The sequence below is a fragment of the Pituophis catenifer genome, unplaced genomic scaffold, assembly GCF_029215685.1.
Source record: "Pituophis catenifer annectens isolate HBS135680 unplaced genomic scaffold, rPitCat1.0.hap2 SCAF_13, whole genome shotgun sequence".
Taxonomy (NCBI): Eukaryota; Metazoa; Chordata; class Lepidosauria; order Squamata; family Colubridae; genus Pituophis; species Pituophis catenifer.
This window is the reverse complement of record NW_027256893.1, coordinates 15757093-15770328: the sequence shown is the minus strand read 5'-3', so window position 1 is coordinate 15770328 and position 13236 is coordinate 15757093. Positions and strand designations below refer to the sequence as shown.

General features: G+C 41.4%; 1 protein-coding gene across 2 annotated transcripts; it reads right to left on the bottom strand.

The window, feature by feature from the left end:
* Positions 1–3200: 3200 nt before the first annotated feature.
* Positions 3201–11997, bottom strand: LOC139323438 (C-signal-like). 2 transcript variants are annotated; one of them, XR_011600992.1, is made up of 7 exons: positions 11847–11997; positions 8609–8660; positions 6428–6615; positions 5479–5637; positions 5223–5333; positions 3533–3778; positions 3201–3449 (listed from the first exon to the last, which is right to left on the bottom strand). XR_011600992.1 is itself a non-coding variant. In XM_070952781.1 (6 exons), exons 1-6 carry the CDS (start codon positions 11991–11993, stop codon positions 3659–3661), a joined length of 777 nt encoding a protein of 258 aa, XP_070808882.1. In that variant the 5' UTR covers positions 11994–11997; the 3' UTR covers positions 3201–3658. The 2 variants fall into 2 exon arrangements, 1 of the variants encoding a protein (XP_070808882.1); XM_070952781.1 differs by having other exon boundaries at positions 3201–3778.
* Positions 11998–13236: the final 1239 nt, after the last annotated feature.

Sequence of the window (13236 nt, the reverse complement as noted above, 5' to 3'; positions counted from 1 at the left end):
ATGTCCAATCCCACTTGGCCAATAAATAATTCTATTCTATTCTATTCTGTTCTGTTCTGTTCTGTTCTGTTCTGTTCTGTTCTGTTCTGTTCTGTTCTATTCTATTCTATTCTATTCTATTCTATGGAAACAAATCAAGGGAAAGAAGCCACCTTAGAACTAAGAAGAAATTTTCTGACAGTGAGAACAATTAATCAGTGGAACAACTTTCCTCCAGAAGTTATGGGTGCTTCATCACTGGAGGTTTTAAAGAAGAGACTGGACAGTCGCTTGTCTGAAATGGTGTAGGATCTCCTGCTTGAGCAGGGGGCTGGACTAGAAGACCTCCAAGGTCCCTTCCGGCTCTATTCTGATTGAACTATTGAACCTCCAAGGTCCCTTCCTGCTCTGTTATTCTGTTATCCCATTTTAAACCCGGATGTGAGATCTTTCACAAAGCTTGTAAAGTTTTATTGTATGTAGTTTTTTTCTTTAATCAACTTCCATGGGAGGGGGATAATTCAGGTATAAAAAGGGTATGCTGAGATAGCAGGCACTGAGAAAGGAAGTCTTTCACATTGTCCCTTGTTAAATGTATCATTTAAGTATTGATTTGTCTATTTAGGTGCAAGAAATTACAACTGTGGTTTGCAGCTGCCAGAATTACTTCCAGCAAGCAATAATGTTGCATCAAAAATCACAATGACTTGTGGTGGGTTTGTTGTTGTTGTTGTTGTTTTGCAGTGTCAACTTTGAAACTCCCACACTGAACTGAACACATACCACTTATTTCATAAAGTTATCCAAGAAGGTCATTAATGTACCCCAAGACTTGGAGTACATTGATAGTCTACAGAGCCTGGATAGCTCTGCAGACTAAGCACTGTAATTTAACACTAGCTGTCTGCAATTAAAGTAAGATCGAATCTCGCCAGGCTCAAGGTTGACTCAGCCTTCCATCCTTTCTAAGGTAGGTAAATTGAGGACCCAGTTTGTGGGGGCAATAAGCTGGCTTTGTATAAATATACAAAAGTATGAAGGCTATTGCTTAACGCATTGTAAGCCGCCCTGAGTCTCCAGAGAAGGGCGGCATATAAATCAAATTTTTTTTTAAAAAAGACAAGCTTTTTCTCATCCGTTAGGCAGGGATTACAGAAAAGCCAGCGCAAAAATACTGTTGAAACCTTCTGGCAAGAAGTTGCCAGAATCACCATAACATTATGTCTTCGGCCCTCTTCTTAGAGATGGTTCTGGTAGACGCCAACTTTAGACGTTCTCAAAAGTTATTGTCAGTCCGTAACCAGTTAATCAGCCTAAAGCAGCATTCTTCTTCTGCCTTAGGAAAGCTCAGAACATGTGTTCACAACTTCATGTAGGATGATTGAGGCTAGGTGAAAATTAAAACTAGATAGAATTTATAAGATCCTCTGCATCCAAAGTGCCTGAGCATGTTTTTTTAAAGTATCTTTTAAGTTCCCTTGGCCCACCGCAAAGTGATTCTTGATTCACCTCTTTTCATCTCTATTTCTAGAAGCTCAAAAGGATGGAAGATCAACTCAAACATATCTACGCATTCAGAGCAGGCATAGACACATAGAGCTAAAATCAATGATGTATTCAGATTTGGAAGGGGATATCTGATACTGTGAGTCAGCTTACAACAACAGTTTATGAAGTCAAACACTCAATGGCCAGTGATCGTGTTGCTCTTTAGTATGACTGATACACTTTTTTTTTTGAAGGAACAAAAAGTTTTACTCTGTGAAACTTCATAGAACCTGCAAGAGTAAATAAATACACATTTGTGTAATTAACATTGTGGGCATTTACTGAGTATGTAAAAAAAAAAAATTATCAAGATGTTCCCTTGGACATTCTCTATTTGTCCAGTATGCCTCTTTTTAACCTCTTTTATCTGAAGGGTGCTAAACCCTTCCGATTATACTGATATGCAGGTAGTCCTCTACTTGTGACCTCAATTGAACCCAAAATTTACATTGCTAAGTGAGACAGTTGTTAGGTTTTGCCCCTTTTTATGACCATTCTTGCCACAGTTGAATCACTGCAGTTATTAAGTCAGTAACACAGCTGTAAAGGGCACCTGGCTTCCCGATTCACTTTGCTTGTCAGATGGTCACAAAAAGGGTTCATGGACATTGCAACTGTCTTCAGTTGCAGTTGCCAAGAGTCTGAATTTTGATCACATGACCATAGAAATGCTGCAACAGTCGTTAAGTGTAGAAAATGGTCATAAATCACATCTTTCAGTGTCGTCCTAACTTCAAACAGTCACTAAATGATTGGGTGTAACTCACACACATCTCACTCACTCTCCTTCAAAATATTCAAGTGACATAATGGTATTCTCAGCCTGGGGGAGCCAAAAAAGGGAACAAAATGGAAAGTGACGTTATACGAGAACAAGAGAAGATATCTGTGTCATCCTGATAAAATCAGGGATGAAATCCAGCAGGTTCTGACAGGTTCTGGAGAACCGGTAGCGGAAATTTTGAGCAGTTCGGAGAACCGGTAGCGGAAGTTTTGAGTAGTTCGGAGAACCAGCAAATACTACCTCTGGCTGGCCCCAGAGTGGGGTGGGAATGGGGATTTTGCAATATCTTTCCCCCAGGAGTGGAGTGGGAATGGGGATTTTGCAGTACCCTTCCCCTGGAGAGGAGAGGGAATGGAGATTTTGCAGTATCCTTCCCCTGCCATGCCCACCAAGCCACACCTACAGAACAGGTAGTAAAAAAAAAAATTGGATTTAACCACTGGATAAAATGCATGAGGCATGAAAACCTCAGGCTCAGCAATATCGCCAAAACCTCTGGTAAAAGTCAATTGAAGCTCGTTCACTTAAAAGAAAATGAGATTCCCAATCAAGATGAAGCAATGTCTCCACTGACCAAAAGCGAGAGTCTTCTCTAGCTAGTTTCTTCCAGATACTCCCGAGTGGGGGAAATGGTAGAACAATTGGCTTCTTTACTCAAGAAGAGAAGTTTTTTTTTTTAATTTTTTCCTTCCATCTGTGCAATGAACTGAGGAAATTGAGAAAAGAATCAGATTCATCAGAAATTCATAGATCATCGATTATAAATCTCAGACTTTTTATGGGGACCTCCAACAAATCTTTTGTGAGTTTCTGAAAGTTCAAGAGCACCACAGATGGCTTCCTTTCTTGGCCAATGAATTGACAATTTTATCATTAACAAAACAGATTTTTAATCAGTTTTATTTCATGTGCAACAGCCTTTAAAAAATTAGATCAATATATTGGAAGTATAAAATGTTCCAGATGGCCTTTTTGCAAAAGAAGTATAGGCCATGTCGCATCCCCAGATGTGGTATTGGGGGAAAAAGTCATCCTCTTCAATGTAGGCATCTCTTAAATGTATGCTTTAGATTCTAGACATCTGGAAAGAAAATTCTCTATTACGAAATGGCTGTTTTGCAACCGCTGCCAGTGATCCCTAGAAGTAATTCAGACATATCATTGGGATCTGCAGTTTGAAAGAGCCTGCCTGAGCAACATTTTATAGGCACCAGTCATTACCTGAAGCAAGGGAGAGTTGGAGCAGACGAAGCAGAGCAGGAGATAATGAGCACTGAAGATAGAAATCTGCATTGCCTTTGATGAGAACGTTATCTTTCAGTGCAGAGAAGCAGAATCTTGGTTGTCTCACAAGGGCACAAGATTCCCTTCCCAGTTAATAAATGTGCCGGTATTTTTCTCAGAGAGATGGCCAAGGGTGTTCAGAATAGCTCGCAAACTCTGCTCCAGTGTCATTGGGGCTGTTCCCTGAAAAAAAAGAAACAGGCAAGAGATGAAAGAAGTTGATGAAAATAGCCTAAAGGCCTAGTCCAGGGGTCTACAACCTTAAACACTCAAAGAGCCATTTGGACTCGTTTCCCACAGAAAAGAAAACACCGGGAGCCACAAAAACCTTCCTGTGCCTGACTATTTCTTGAGCACCCACAAAACTAGCATATGTAGAAAACATTCTGTTTTCTTCTGAAACTTTTCTTTTCTTGGATTTATCCATGGTTGGCCTACCAGGGGTTGAAAACCTCAATAAATCGCGTGCCGGCAGGTGTCGCACATTGGCGGTTGTGATGCATATTTTGAGTGACAGGGAGCCGCAGCAGAGGGGTGAAAGAGCCACATGCGGCTCCAGAGCCGCAGGTTGCTGACCCCTGTCCTAGTAACTAGTAATCGACTGAGAGAATTCAAGGCAATAGTTTAATATGGTACATTTCCAAGCTGTATCAGCAAGAAAATGTTACTAGACAAGAAATTATATCAAAGAACAAGTCTTGCTGAAGTGAAATTGGGGAAAGGAGAGTCCTGTTTAATTTTTTTTAAATTATCACAAAATTATTGACTCGTTACATTATTCCTTATAGGAAAAAATTGTCTGGTACTCATTGTTTTTGGTATTCATCGCACCTCCTGGAAGCAATTAAGGATGAGTACCGAGGTACCACTGTAATTTTAAAAACCCTATCCAACAGCAGCTAATATAAATTCACTGATAGTGATGTAGAAAAGTTGATCCTGAAATGTAATATTCTGGAGATCACAGAAATGTTCAAATTCCTTCAGGACCATACTGAAACCTTCTGTGGGACCACAGGATTCCAGGGGCCATCTGGCCAGAGGTGGTATTCAGCAGGTTCTGACCAGTTCTGGAGAACCGGTAGCAGAAATTTTGAGTAGTTTGGAGAACTGGTAAATACCATCTCTGATTGGCCCCACCCCCATCTATTCTCTGCCAGCTGATAGGGAGGGAATGGAGATTTTACAGTATCCTTCCCCTGGAGTGGGGTGGGAATGGAGATTTTACAGTATCCTTCCCCTGCCACGCCCACCACCAAGCCACTTGGTACTGTACCGGTACTACAGAACCGGTAGTAAACATTTTTTAAACCCACCACTGCATCTGGCTGTTTCTAGAATTCTAATCTATCAAGTGGGAAGAGTTTCATGGTATTTGGTACATATTATTTCATACAAAGTCTGATTTCAGATGAAACTCTCAAGGAAAATCCAAGCGCTACTTCCTGAAATTGTTTAGAAAAACTGCTGCACCATCATCCCTGGTATGCCAAGATCCATGAAAAGATTCAGCATGGCCGATGTTTTTTTTTGAAACATTCCATTTCTAGTACAGATAATTTGGTCCGTGTTTGTTTCCACTGTATAAAATTCAGAGTTCTTCATTTTTTTTTTCCAATTTGCTTACCAATAAATTTCCCATGTCAGTCCGTACCCATCCAGGATGCAACGCAACACACAAAATCTCATCTTTGGCAAGATGTAAGGACTGGCATTTAGACAGCATATTCAGAGCACACTGTGAGAAAGAGAGGGAAGAGGAAGATCAATGAATGCTTCATCGAAGTTCTCAAGGGTGCCAGACCGTTCAAATGTGCTCTTCTCCTACTTGTGATAACAACAGAATTCACCCTTACGTTCTCTGATCATGAGTTCATCGGTACCTTACTACAGCGATAAGCAATGATGTGGCCCCGCTGCCATTCAGAGACACTTGTGATGGAACCTCCTTCACTGGAAATGTTGACAATGGCTGCTTTGCTGCAGCTCATGCCTTTCAGGGGACTTCCTTTAGCTGCTTTCCTCAGCAAAGGAATGAACACCTGGAGGATGAAAGGAACAAATGAAGAGCAGTCAAAGCTTTTGTAAAGAGTAGAGTAGAGTAGAGCAGAATAGAATAGAATAGAATAGAATAGAATAGAATAGAATAGAATAGAATAGAATAGAATAGAATAGAACAGAATAGAACCTTGGAGGTCCATGATTTCTGAAGGGAAGCTGTTCCACTGGTTAATTGTCCTCACTATTAGGAAGTTTCTCCTTAATTCTCAGGAGCCTGAGTGGTGTAGGAGGCTAATGCCTCCTACTAAGGCAGCATTTAACATCCAGCTGCCTGCAATTACTGCGAGTTCAATTCTCACCAGGCTCAAGGTCGACTCAGCCTTCCATCCTTTCTAAGGTGGGTAAAATGAGGACCCGGTTTGTGGGGGCAATAAGCTGACTTTGTATAAAAATATACAGAAGTATGAAGGCTATTGCTTAACGCATTGTAAGCTGCCCTGAGTCTCCGGAGAAGGGCGGCATATAAATTTTTTTTTAAAAAAAATCCAGGTTGCTTCTCTTTTTGATCAGTTTCCAACCATTGTTTCTTGTCCTGCCCTCTGGTGCTTTGGAGAATAATTTGACCCCCTCCTCTTTGTGGCAGGAGGGTTGGGACGTCTCCCAATCAATAAAAATTCCCCCCAAAAGACCCCAAAGATTTGCCAATAACTTACTGGAAAATGTCAAAATTGTCTTTAGTTTAACCAAATGGAACCCACCATTTAGATGCAGAATGTCTGCATCTAAATATTCTTTCGACTCCAAGAGGAAAGGGCCAGAAAGTTTCCTTACCTGGACAACTATCATGGGCCCAATCACATTGGTTCTGTAGGTTTCAGCCATGTTCTCAGGTGTTTCAGTCTCCAGGCTGCTCACATTGGCAATCCCTGCATTATTAATCAGGAGGTTCAATCCAGCCCCTTTTACGCATTCTGTGACTTTGGCTGCGGCAGCCTTGACGCTGGATGGATCATCCGCATCTGTGGGAAAAAGAAGTGTAGGTTACTCCATCTCCAACTTTGCATACCGCACAGTGGTCCAATAAATATACTCAGGGGTGGGCTCCTGGGATTTGCAGGGGTTCGGGAGAACCTCTAGCTAAGATTCTGTGCAGTTCGGAGAACCCCCAAATCCCACTCCTGGCTGGCCCCGCCCACCCCATTCTGCCTACCCCAGGAGTCCCCTCGCGGCCCGTTTTGGATGCAGGTAAGTACAGGGTGTGTATGGAGGCTCGGAGAGGGCAAAAAACAGGCCTACCAGAAGTTAGGAAAGGCCAGAAACGGGCTTATTTCCAGCTTCCAGAGCCTAGGGAGGCCATTTTTGCCCCACCGGAGGCTCGAGGAAAGCCTCTAGAGCCCGGGGAGGGCAAAAAGCCCCCTCCCCGCCGTGGTGCAGGAGGCCGACTAGGCCACACCCACCATGGCCACACCCACACAGCAACAGGCAGAAAACCCCTTGCTAAAAAGTTTGAAGCCCACCCCTTAATATACCTGCATTTTGCTGAGCCCGCTCTTTCTATTTTCTCATCTGTCTTATAATAAAATGACTTTCCTGTAGAAACATGTGAGAGTAATCTCAAGATTGTAGAGACTTGTCACCTACTTATGCTTTTGAAACATGCCAATGTTCTTCGGGAAGCCAATAAAGATAAGACAGTACCTGAGTTCCTGCCTTTTATTAAACTATGGATGGCAAAAACCTCTGACCTGAAGCCATAATTTATGAAATCATGCTCCCACCCCACTCTGAAATAGAAAGCGTGTAGGAAAGCAGTGTGATTGATAGGTTTCTGTGTTGTGTTTCTGAATTTAATTAATGTTTATAACTCTGGTTTATATCTTAGCATATCATAAAACCTATTAAATTGCAATTCACCTAATTAGGTGATACAGAAATGTTGTTCCGCCAGTTACGTGACTCAGATGGGACTGTATGGCTGAAAAACAGGTCCAACCCTTTATTAGCAATAGCACTTAGACCTATATACCGCTTCATAGTGCTTTTTTTACAGCCCTCTCTAAGCGGTTTACAGAGTCAGAATATTGCCCCCAACAATCTGGGCCCTCATTTTACCCACCTCCGAAGGATGGAAGGCTGAGTCAACCTTGAGCCGGTGAGATTCGATCTGCTGAGCTGCAGCTAGCAGTCAGCTGAAGTAGCCTGCAGTACTGCACTCTAACTAAAGTGGTGAAATCCAATTTTTTTTTACTACCGGTTCTGTGGGCGTGGCTTGGTGGGCATAATGTGGCTTGGTGGGCGTGGCTTGGTGGGCAAGGCAGGGGAAGGATACTGCAAAATCCCCATTCCCATCCCACCCCAGGGAAAGGAGACTGCAAAATCCCCTTTCCCTCCCCACTCCTGGGGGAAGGATATTGCAAAATCTCCATTCCCACCACACTCTAGGGCCAGCCAGAGGTGGTATTTGCCGGTTCTCGGAACTACTCAAAATTTCCGCTACCAGTTCTCCAGAACCTGCTGGTTTTCACCCCTGCTCTAACCACTACGTCACCTCGGCTCTGTTAGTAAATTAGTACAATGTTGCACATTGTAGCCTCTCTCAACCAAAGGCTGAGTGGTTCAGCTAGGTGGATCATCACCTAGTAGTATGCAAACTACTAAACTCAGCTTTGGGTGAGAGTTCCTCCCAATAATACCCCAAAAGTTGCGGCCAATATCATATATAAGTTTGACAGAAATGGAAGAGAAAGTCATAAATTACTGCTATTCCAATGCATATGCCCAGCAGAATGCTTGTTTCTTTGTCTGGTAGCAGATCGAGCTGCTTCTGGTATCCATTTGTGGAATTTTGCCTAAACCGTATAAAGTACCAATTGTAATGCAAGGCAATGTTCATCTGCTCTGATGTGGGTGTATGGAATTATTGCTTACTTGGCATGATCTACTGTGTTGCTGAATTTCAGTTATTCTCCCTCTCAGCTAAAGTAGAACCAAAGGGATTTTCACAACACATACCCAAGGCCATGATGACAATTTCCGGGTGTTCAGCAGCCAAATTCTTCAGGTCCTGAAAGGAAAAAAAAAAAAATCCACAAACTCGGTGCCTTTTCCTTTATAGCTAACCATGGCAAATATGTTTCCACTACATCTTTTTTCTTTTCTTTTCTTTTCTTCATATCTTAGTAGATCTTTTCCATGGGCAAAATCTGCCGGAAAGTCATTGAGCAGAGAAGAAATGACTGGAAACAAGTATTAGAGGTGAGCAATTAGGCAGCAATTTTCATATCAGAATAGTTTTCTATCCCTTTCAGGATTTTTTTTTCTTTTATCCGTGTTTCCCTGAAAATAAGACCCTGTCTTATATATTTTTTTAACCCTGAAATAAGCACTTGGCCTTATTTTCAGGGAAGTCATCTTTTGGGGGCGCGTGGTGGAAGATGGGGCTCCTCTTGCCGTCTTCCCTGATTTCTAGCTCTGTGTTTAAATATTTTCAGGGAGGGCTTATTTTCGGGGGGGAGGCTTATTTTAGCGCATGCGCTCAAAAGCCCGATTGGGCTTATTATCAGGGGATGTCTTATTTTCAGGGAAACAGGGTAATTGTGATAGGTTTGTGCAACCCATGGACTCCAAAACAAGGCCTGTGCTAAGGAATACAGACTTAGCAAACAATTCATCTGAAGAAAATATAAGAAATGTTAGATGAGGTTACAAGAAATAGAAAATGTGAAGAGAAGCAACAGTAGGTTCATGGGAATGATACAGGGGTGAAATGTAAAATTTGTTACTACCAGTTCTGTGGGCGTGGCTTGGTGGGGGGGTAATGTGACTGGGTGGGTGTGGCCAACTTTTTTTTTTTTAAACTTCTCAAAGCATTTTTTCTAATGCTTTGAAAAGCCTCTGACAATCAGGCAACTCAGCTGGGATCGTCAGAGACTCTTCGGCCAAGAGGTTGCAGAAAAAAATGCTTTGAAAAGCCTTTGACGATCCCAGCTGAGCCGCGAGATCATTAGAGGCTTTTTTTTTTTTAACTTTTAAAAGTATTTTTTTCATCGGAAGAGGTTGTAGAAACAAACAAACAAAAGCCTCTGATGATTGCGTGGCTCAGCTGGGCATGGTGGGAGGGCGCAGGGATTTTTGCTACCGGTTCTCTGAACCACCCGTCACCATCACTACCGGATCAGGTGATCCGGTCCGAACCGGGAGCATTTAACCCCTGGAACGATAGCACTTGGCTTGCTGGAAGCCAGGAAGACAGGTGTTCTGATGCTGAGAAGATTTGACGGCAATTGAGGAAGAGCTGAACAGAAAGTTGGGGGCAACTAACCCTACTGATGATATAGCATGAATTTACAATTCAATTTGGCACAAGAAACCATTCATTGCCCTCTAACACCACTGGATGATATCGCCAGGTCTCGCTGCTTTAGTAGACTAAGGAAGATACTCAGAGATGATTCACACCCTGGTCAGGGTCTCTTCACATTTCTACCATTGGGCAGAAGACATCGAAGCATAGCCAGCCAAACAAATAGGTTTAAAAATAGTTCTATCTTGGGCTGTCAGACTCTTAAACACAACAACAATCGCTCCATGCACACGCGGAAACATATGACTAGTTTTTCTTTTTCTTTCTTTTCCTCCCCCCCCCTTAATTGCTTGCATAGGGATTATTCTTTATACTATTTATGTTGTTTGTATTTTTTGTCATGGATTGCACCAGTGAGGCTAAAACCAATTTCGTTGTATACATGATGTACAATGACAATAAAGGCTATATTTATTGGCCTGTCAGCAACCTGCGGCTCTGGAGCCGCATGTGGCTCTTTCACCCCTCTGCTGTGGCTCCCTGTCACTCAAATTATGCGTCAAAACCGCCAATGTGTGACACCCGCCGGCACACGATTTATTGAGCTTTTCAACCTCCGGTAAGCCAACCATGGATAAATCCAAGAAAAGAAAAGTTTCAGAAGAAAACAGAATGTTTCATTCAACTACATATGCTAGTTTTGTGGCCGCTCAAGAAATAGTCAGGAACGGGAAGGGTTTTGTGGCTCCCGGTGTTTTCTTTTCTGTGGGAAACGGGTCCAAATGGCTCTTTGAGTGTTTAAAGTTGCAGACCCCTGGGCTATACTATACTATACAAGACCTCAGGGAGGCACTTCATGAGAGGCAATTTTGGTAAATAGCGTCCATTGTGTCGCAAAGGCTCAGAAGCGAGTGAAGAACTGAAAAGAACTTTACAGGGAGTTCAGGGATAGCGGGAGCTTCCTAAGCTGGTCCTGAACAATAGGTCCTTAGCCCGGAGCAGCACATTTTGCAAGTGGCTTATTTGAATGAGGATAACAAAAACAAAACGTGATGAAATTCCACATGGGCTCTTAAGATTTATAAATATGCGACCATTGTAAGTATCTTCCAATCAATTGATTGGAGAAATTAGGCTCCCCGTTGTTTACCTCCCCCTCCTTCTGCAAAGAAAAGCAACGTTAAAACATTTTAAATATAATGAGTCTTCATTTAACAAACTCTTTTATATATATATTCGTTTTCTTTTCTTTTCGTAGGCCTTTATGTTTATTTCTCTTTAGCCAGGTTCTTCCTACGTAAACCAAAATTTTTATGCAGCCCTAGTTCAGTGAAATCACAATCCACTAGTTTCTAGGCTTTTTTCAGACAGCCAGCAAGCACCCTGATGCCCATTGGGAGACAGGGAGGATACATGGGATGAGGGTGTGGCTAACTGATGAGGACTAATAAGTCCGAAATAGATCTATCTTAGTCTCCTTAGTCTCCCAATGGGCAGCAGGGTGCTTGCTGGCTGCCTGAAAAAAGCCTAGGAACTAGTGGATTGTGATTTCACTGAACTAGGGCTGCATAAAAATCTCCGTTTACGTAGGAAGAACCTGGCTAAAGATACATATATATATATATATATATATATATATATATATATATATATATATATATATATATATATATATATATGCATATTCTCTCTAGCCAGGTTTTACCTATGTAAACTTAGTTGTTCTTCAGCCCTAGAGAATATGCACATAAAAGCCTATGAAAAAAGAAAAAAGATATATATATATATATATATATATATATATATATATATATATATATATATATATATATATTCTCCATCATGTCTAACTCAATCATGCCTGCACCATCACTACCTAGGAGATAAGCAAATTTCCATTACAGACAAAAAATCTTTGTTCTTCCCACATAAAGCTGAAGGTCTCACCTGAGCACGGGGTCCAGCCGGGTCCCGGCAAGTGGCAAAGATCCATTTTGGGGGGTTGCTTTTCTTTGCCAGCTGCCTGACCAGCTCCAAGCCAAGTCCACGGTTCGAACCGGTCACCAGAACACTGTGCGGATTCAATTGTTCCATCTCTCTTGCCGGCCCAGGCTAACTAAGAAATTGCTTTGTGCTCTTCCTTAAATATTGCCGCAACCGAGTTCATTGCCAGTCCTTCCACCCATTTTATTTAATTTGCAAACAATATGTCTGAAGAAATTCAGGAAGGAGGGATTTGGCAAATACCAACAGGGTTTTGCCCAATCTTGCAGTAGGTTTTTTCCTTGTTTTTTTTCCCCCTCATTCTGTGCAGATATTTCTCTTTTGCTATGTTCAGTGGGCATGTTTTTAATTTAAAGAATGTCTTCTGTGTTTTCTGCCCTGAAAAAAAAGCGCTTAAAGCAATTAAACCCAAGATAGTTTTAAGCTGAAAATCGGAATGTTCAATGCTTTGTGGATTAAAATAACATCTATTCTCAGATACAGAGAGGTAATTTGGAACGTATAGATAGATAGATAGATAGATAGATAGATAGATAGATAGATAGATAGATAGATAGAGATAGAGATAGATAGATAGATAGATAGAAAGATAGATAGATAGATAGATATAGATATAGATATAGATATAGATATAGATATAGATATAGATATAGATATAGATATACATACATACATACATACATACATACATACATACATACATACATATATATATATATATGAAGGCCTCCTTTTTGACATGCTTGTGAAATACGACTTCTACTTCAGTGAAGAAAGATTGCCCTCCTATTCAAAAAACTGGCTGGCTTGTCAAGTGATAAAAAAGGCAAAAGAGCTTTCTTAATATTACTCCTCCTTGTTTTCATCGCTTGGAATAGAAAGAAGTTCAGAAGTTGAGACCAAACAAATAATTCCATGCTAACTCCATCGAGTGTCCCAGTTTCCCATCTCCTTTTTCTGCAGGATTCTGATGGAAGAGTTGCAACCAGAAGATAATTAATGAAGGATGGGACACCTATCAACCATTAACTCTAAAATTTGCTTTGACTCTTAGGAGAAAAATTGCTATTGATGTTTGGCAGTAAACAACCAAGAATTTCTGGCTTGCTTGTGACCTCAGGAAAGAAACGAGTACGAACAAGTTGCTCTTTTGCAAAGTTTTGTAGTTTGAAATATTTTATTTCATATTTAGTCATTTATCACATTTGCATTAGTTTTACACTGGAGAAGGATGATAAAAGGTACATAAAAGATGTAAAAGAGCCACAGTGGCGCAGTGGTTAGGGTGCAGTACCGCAGACTACTTCAGCTGACTGCTAGCTGCAGTTCGGCA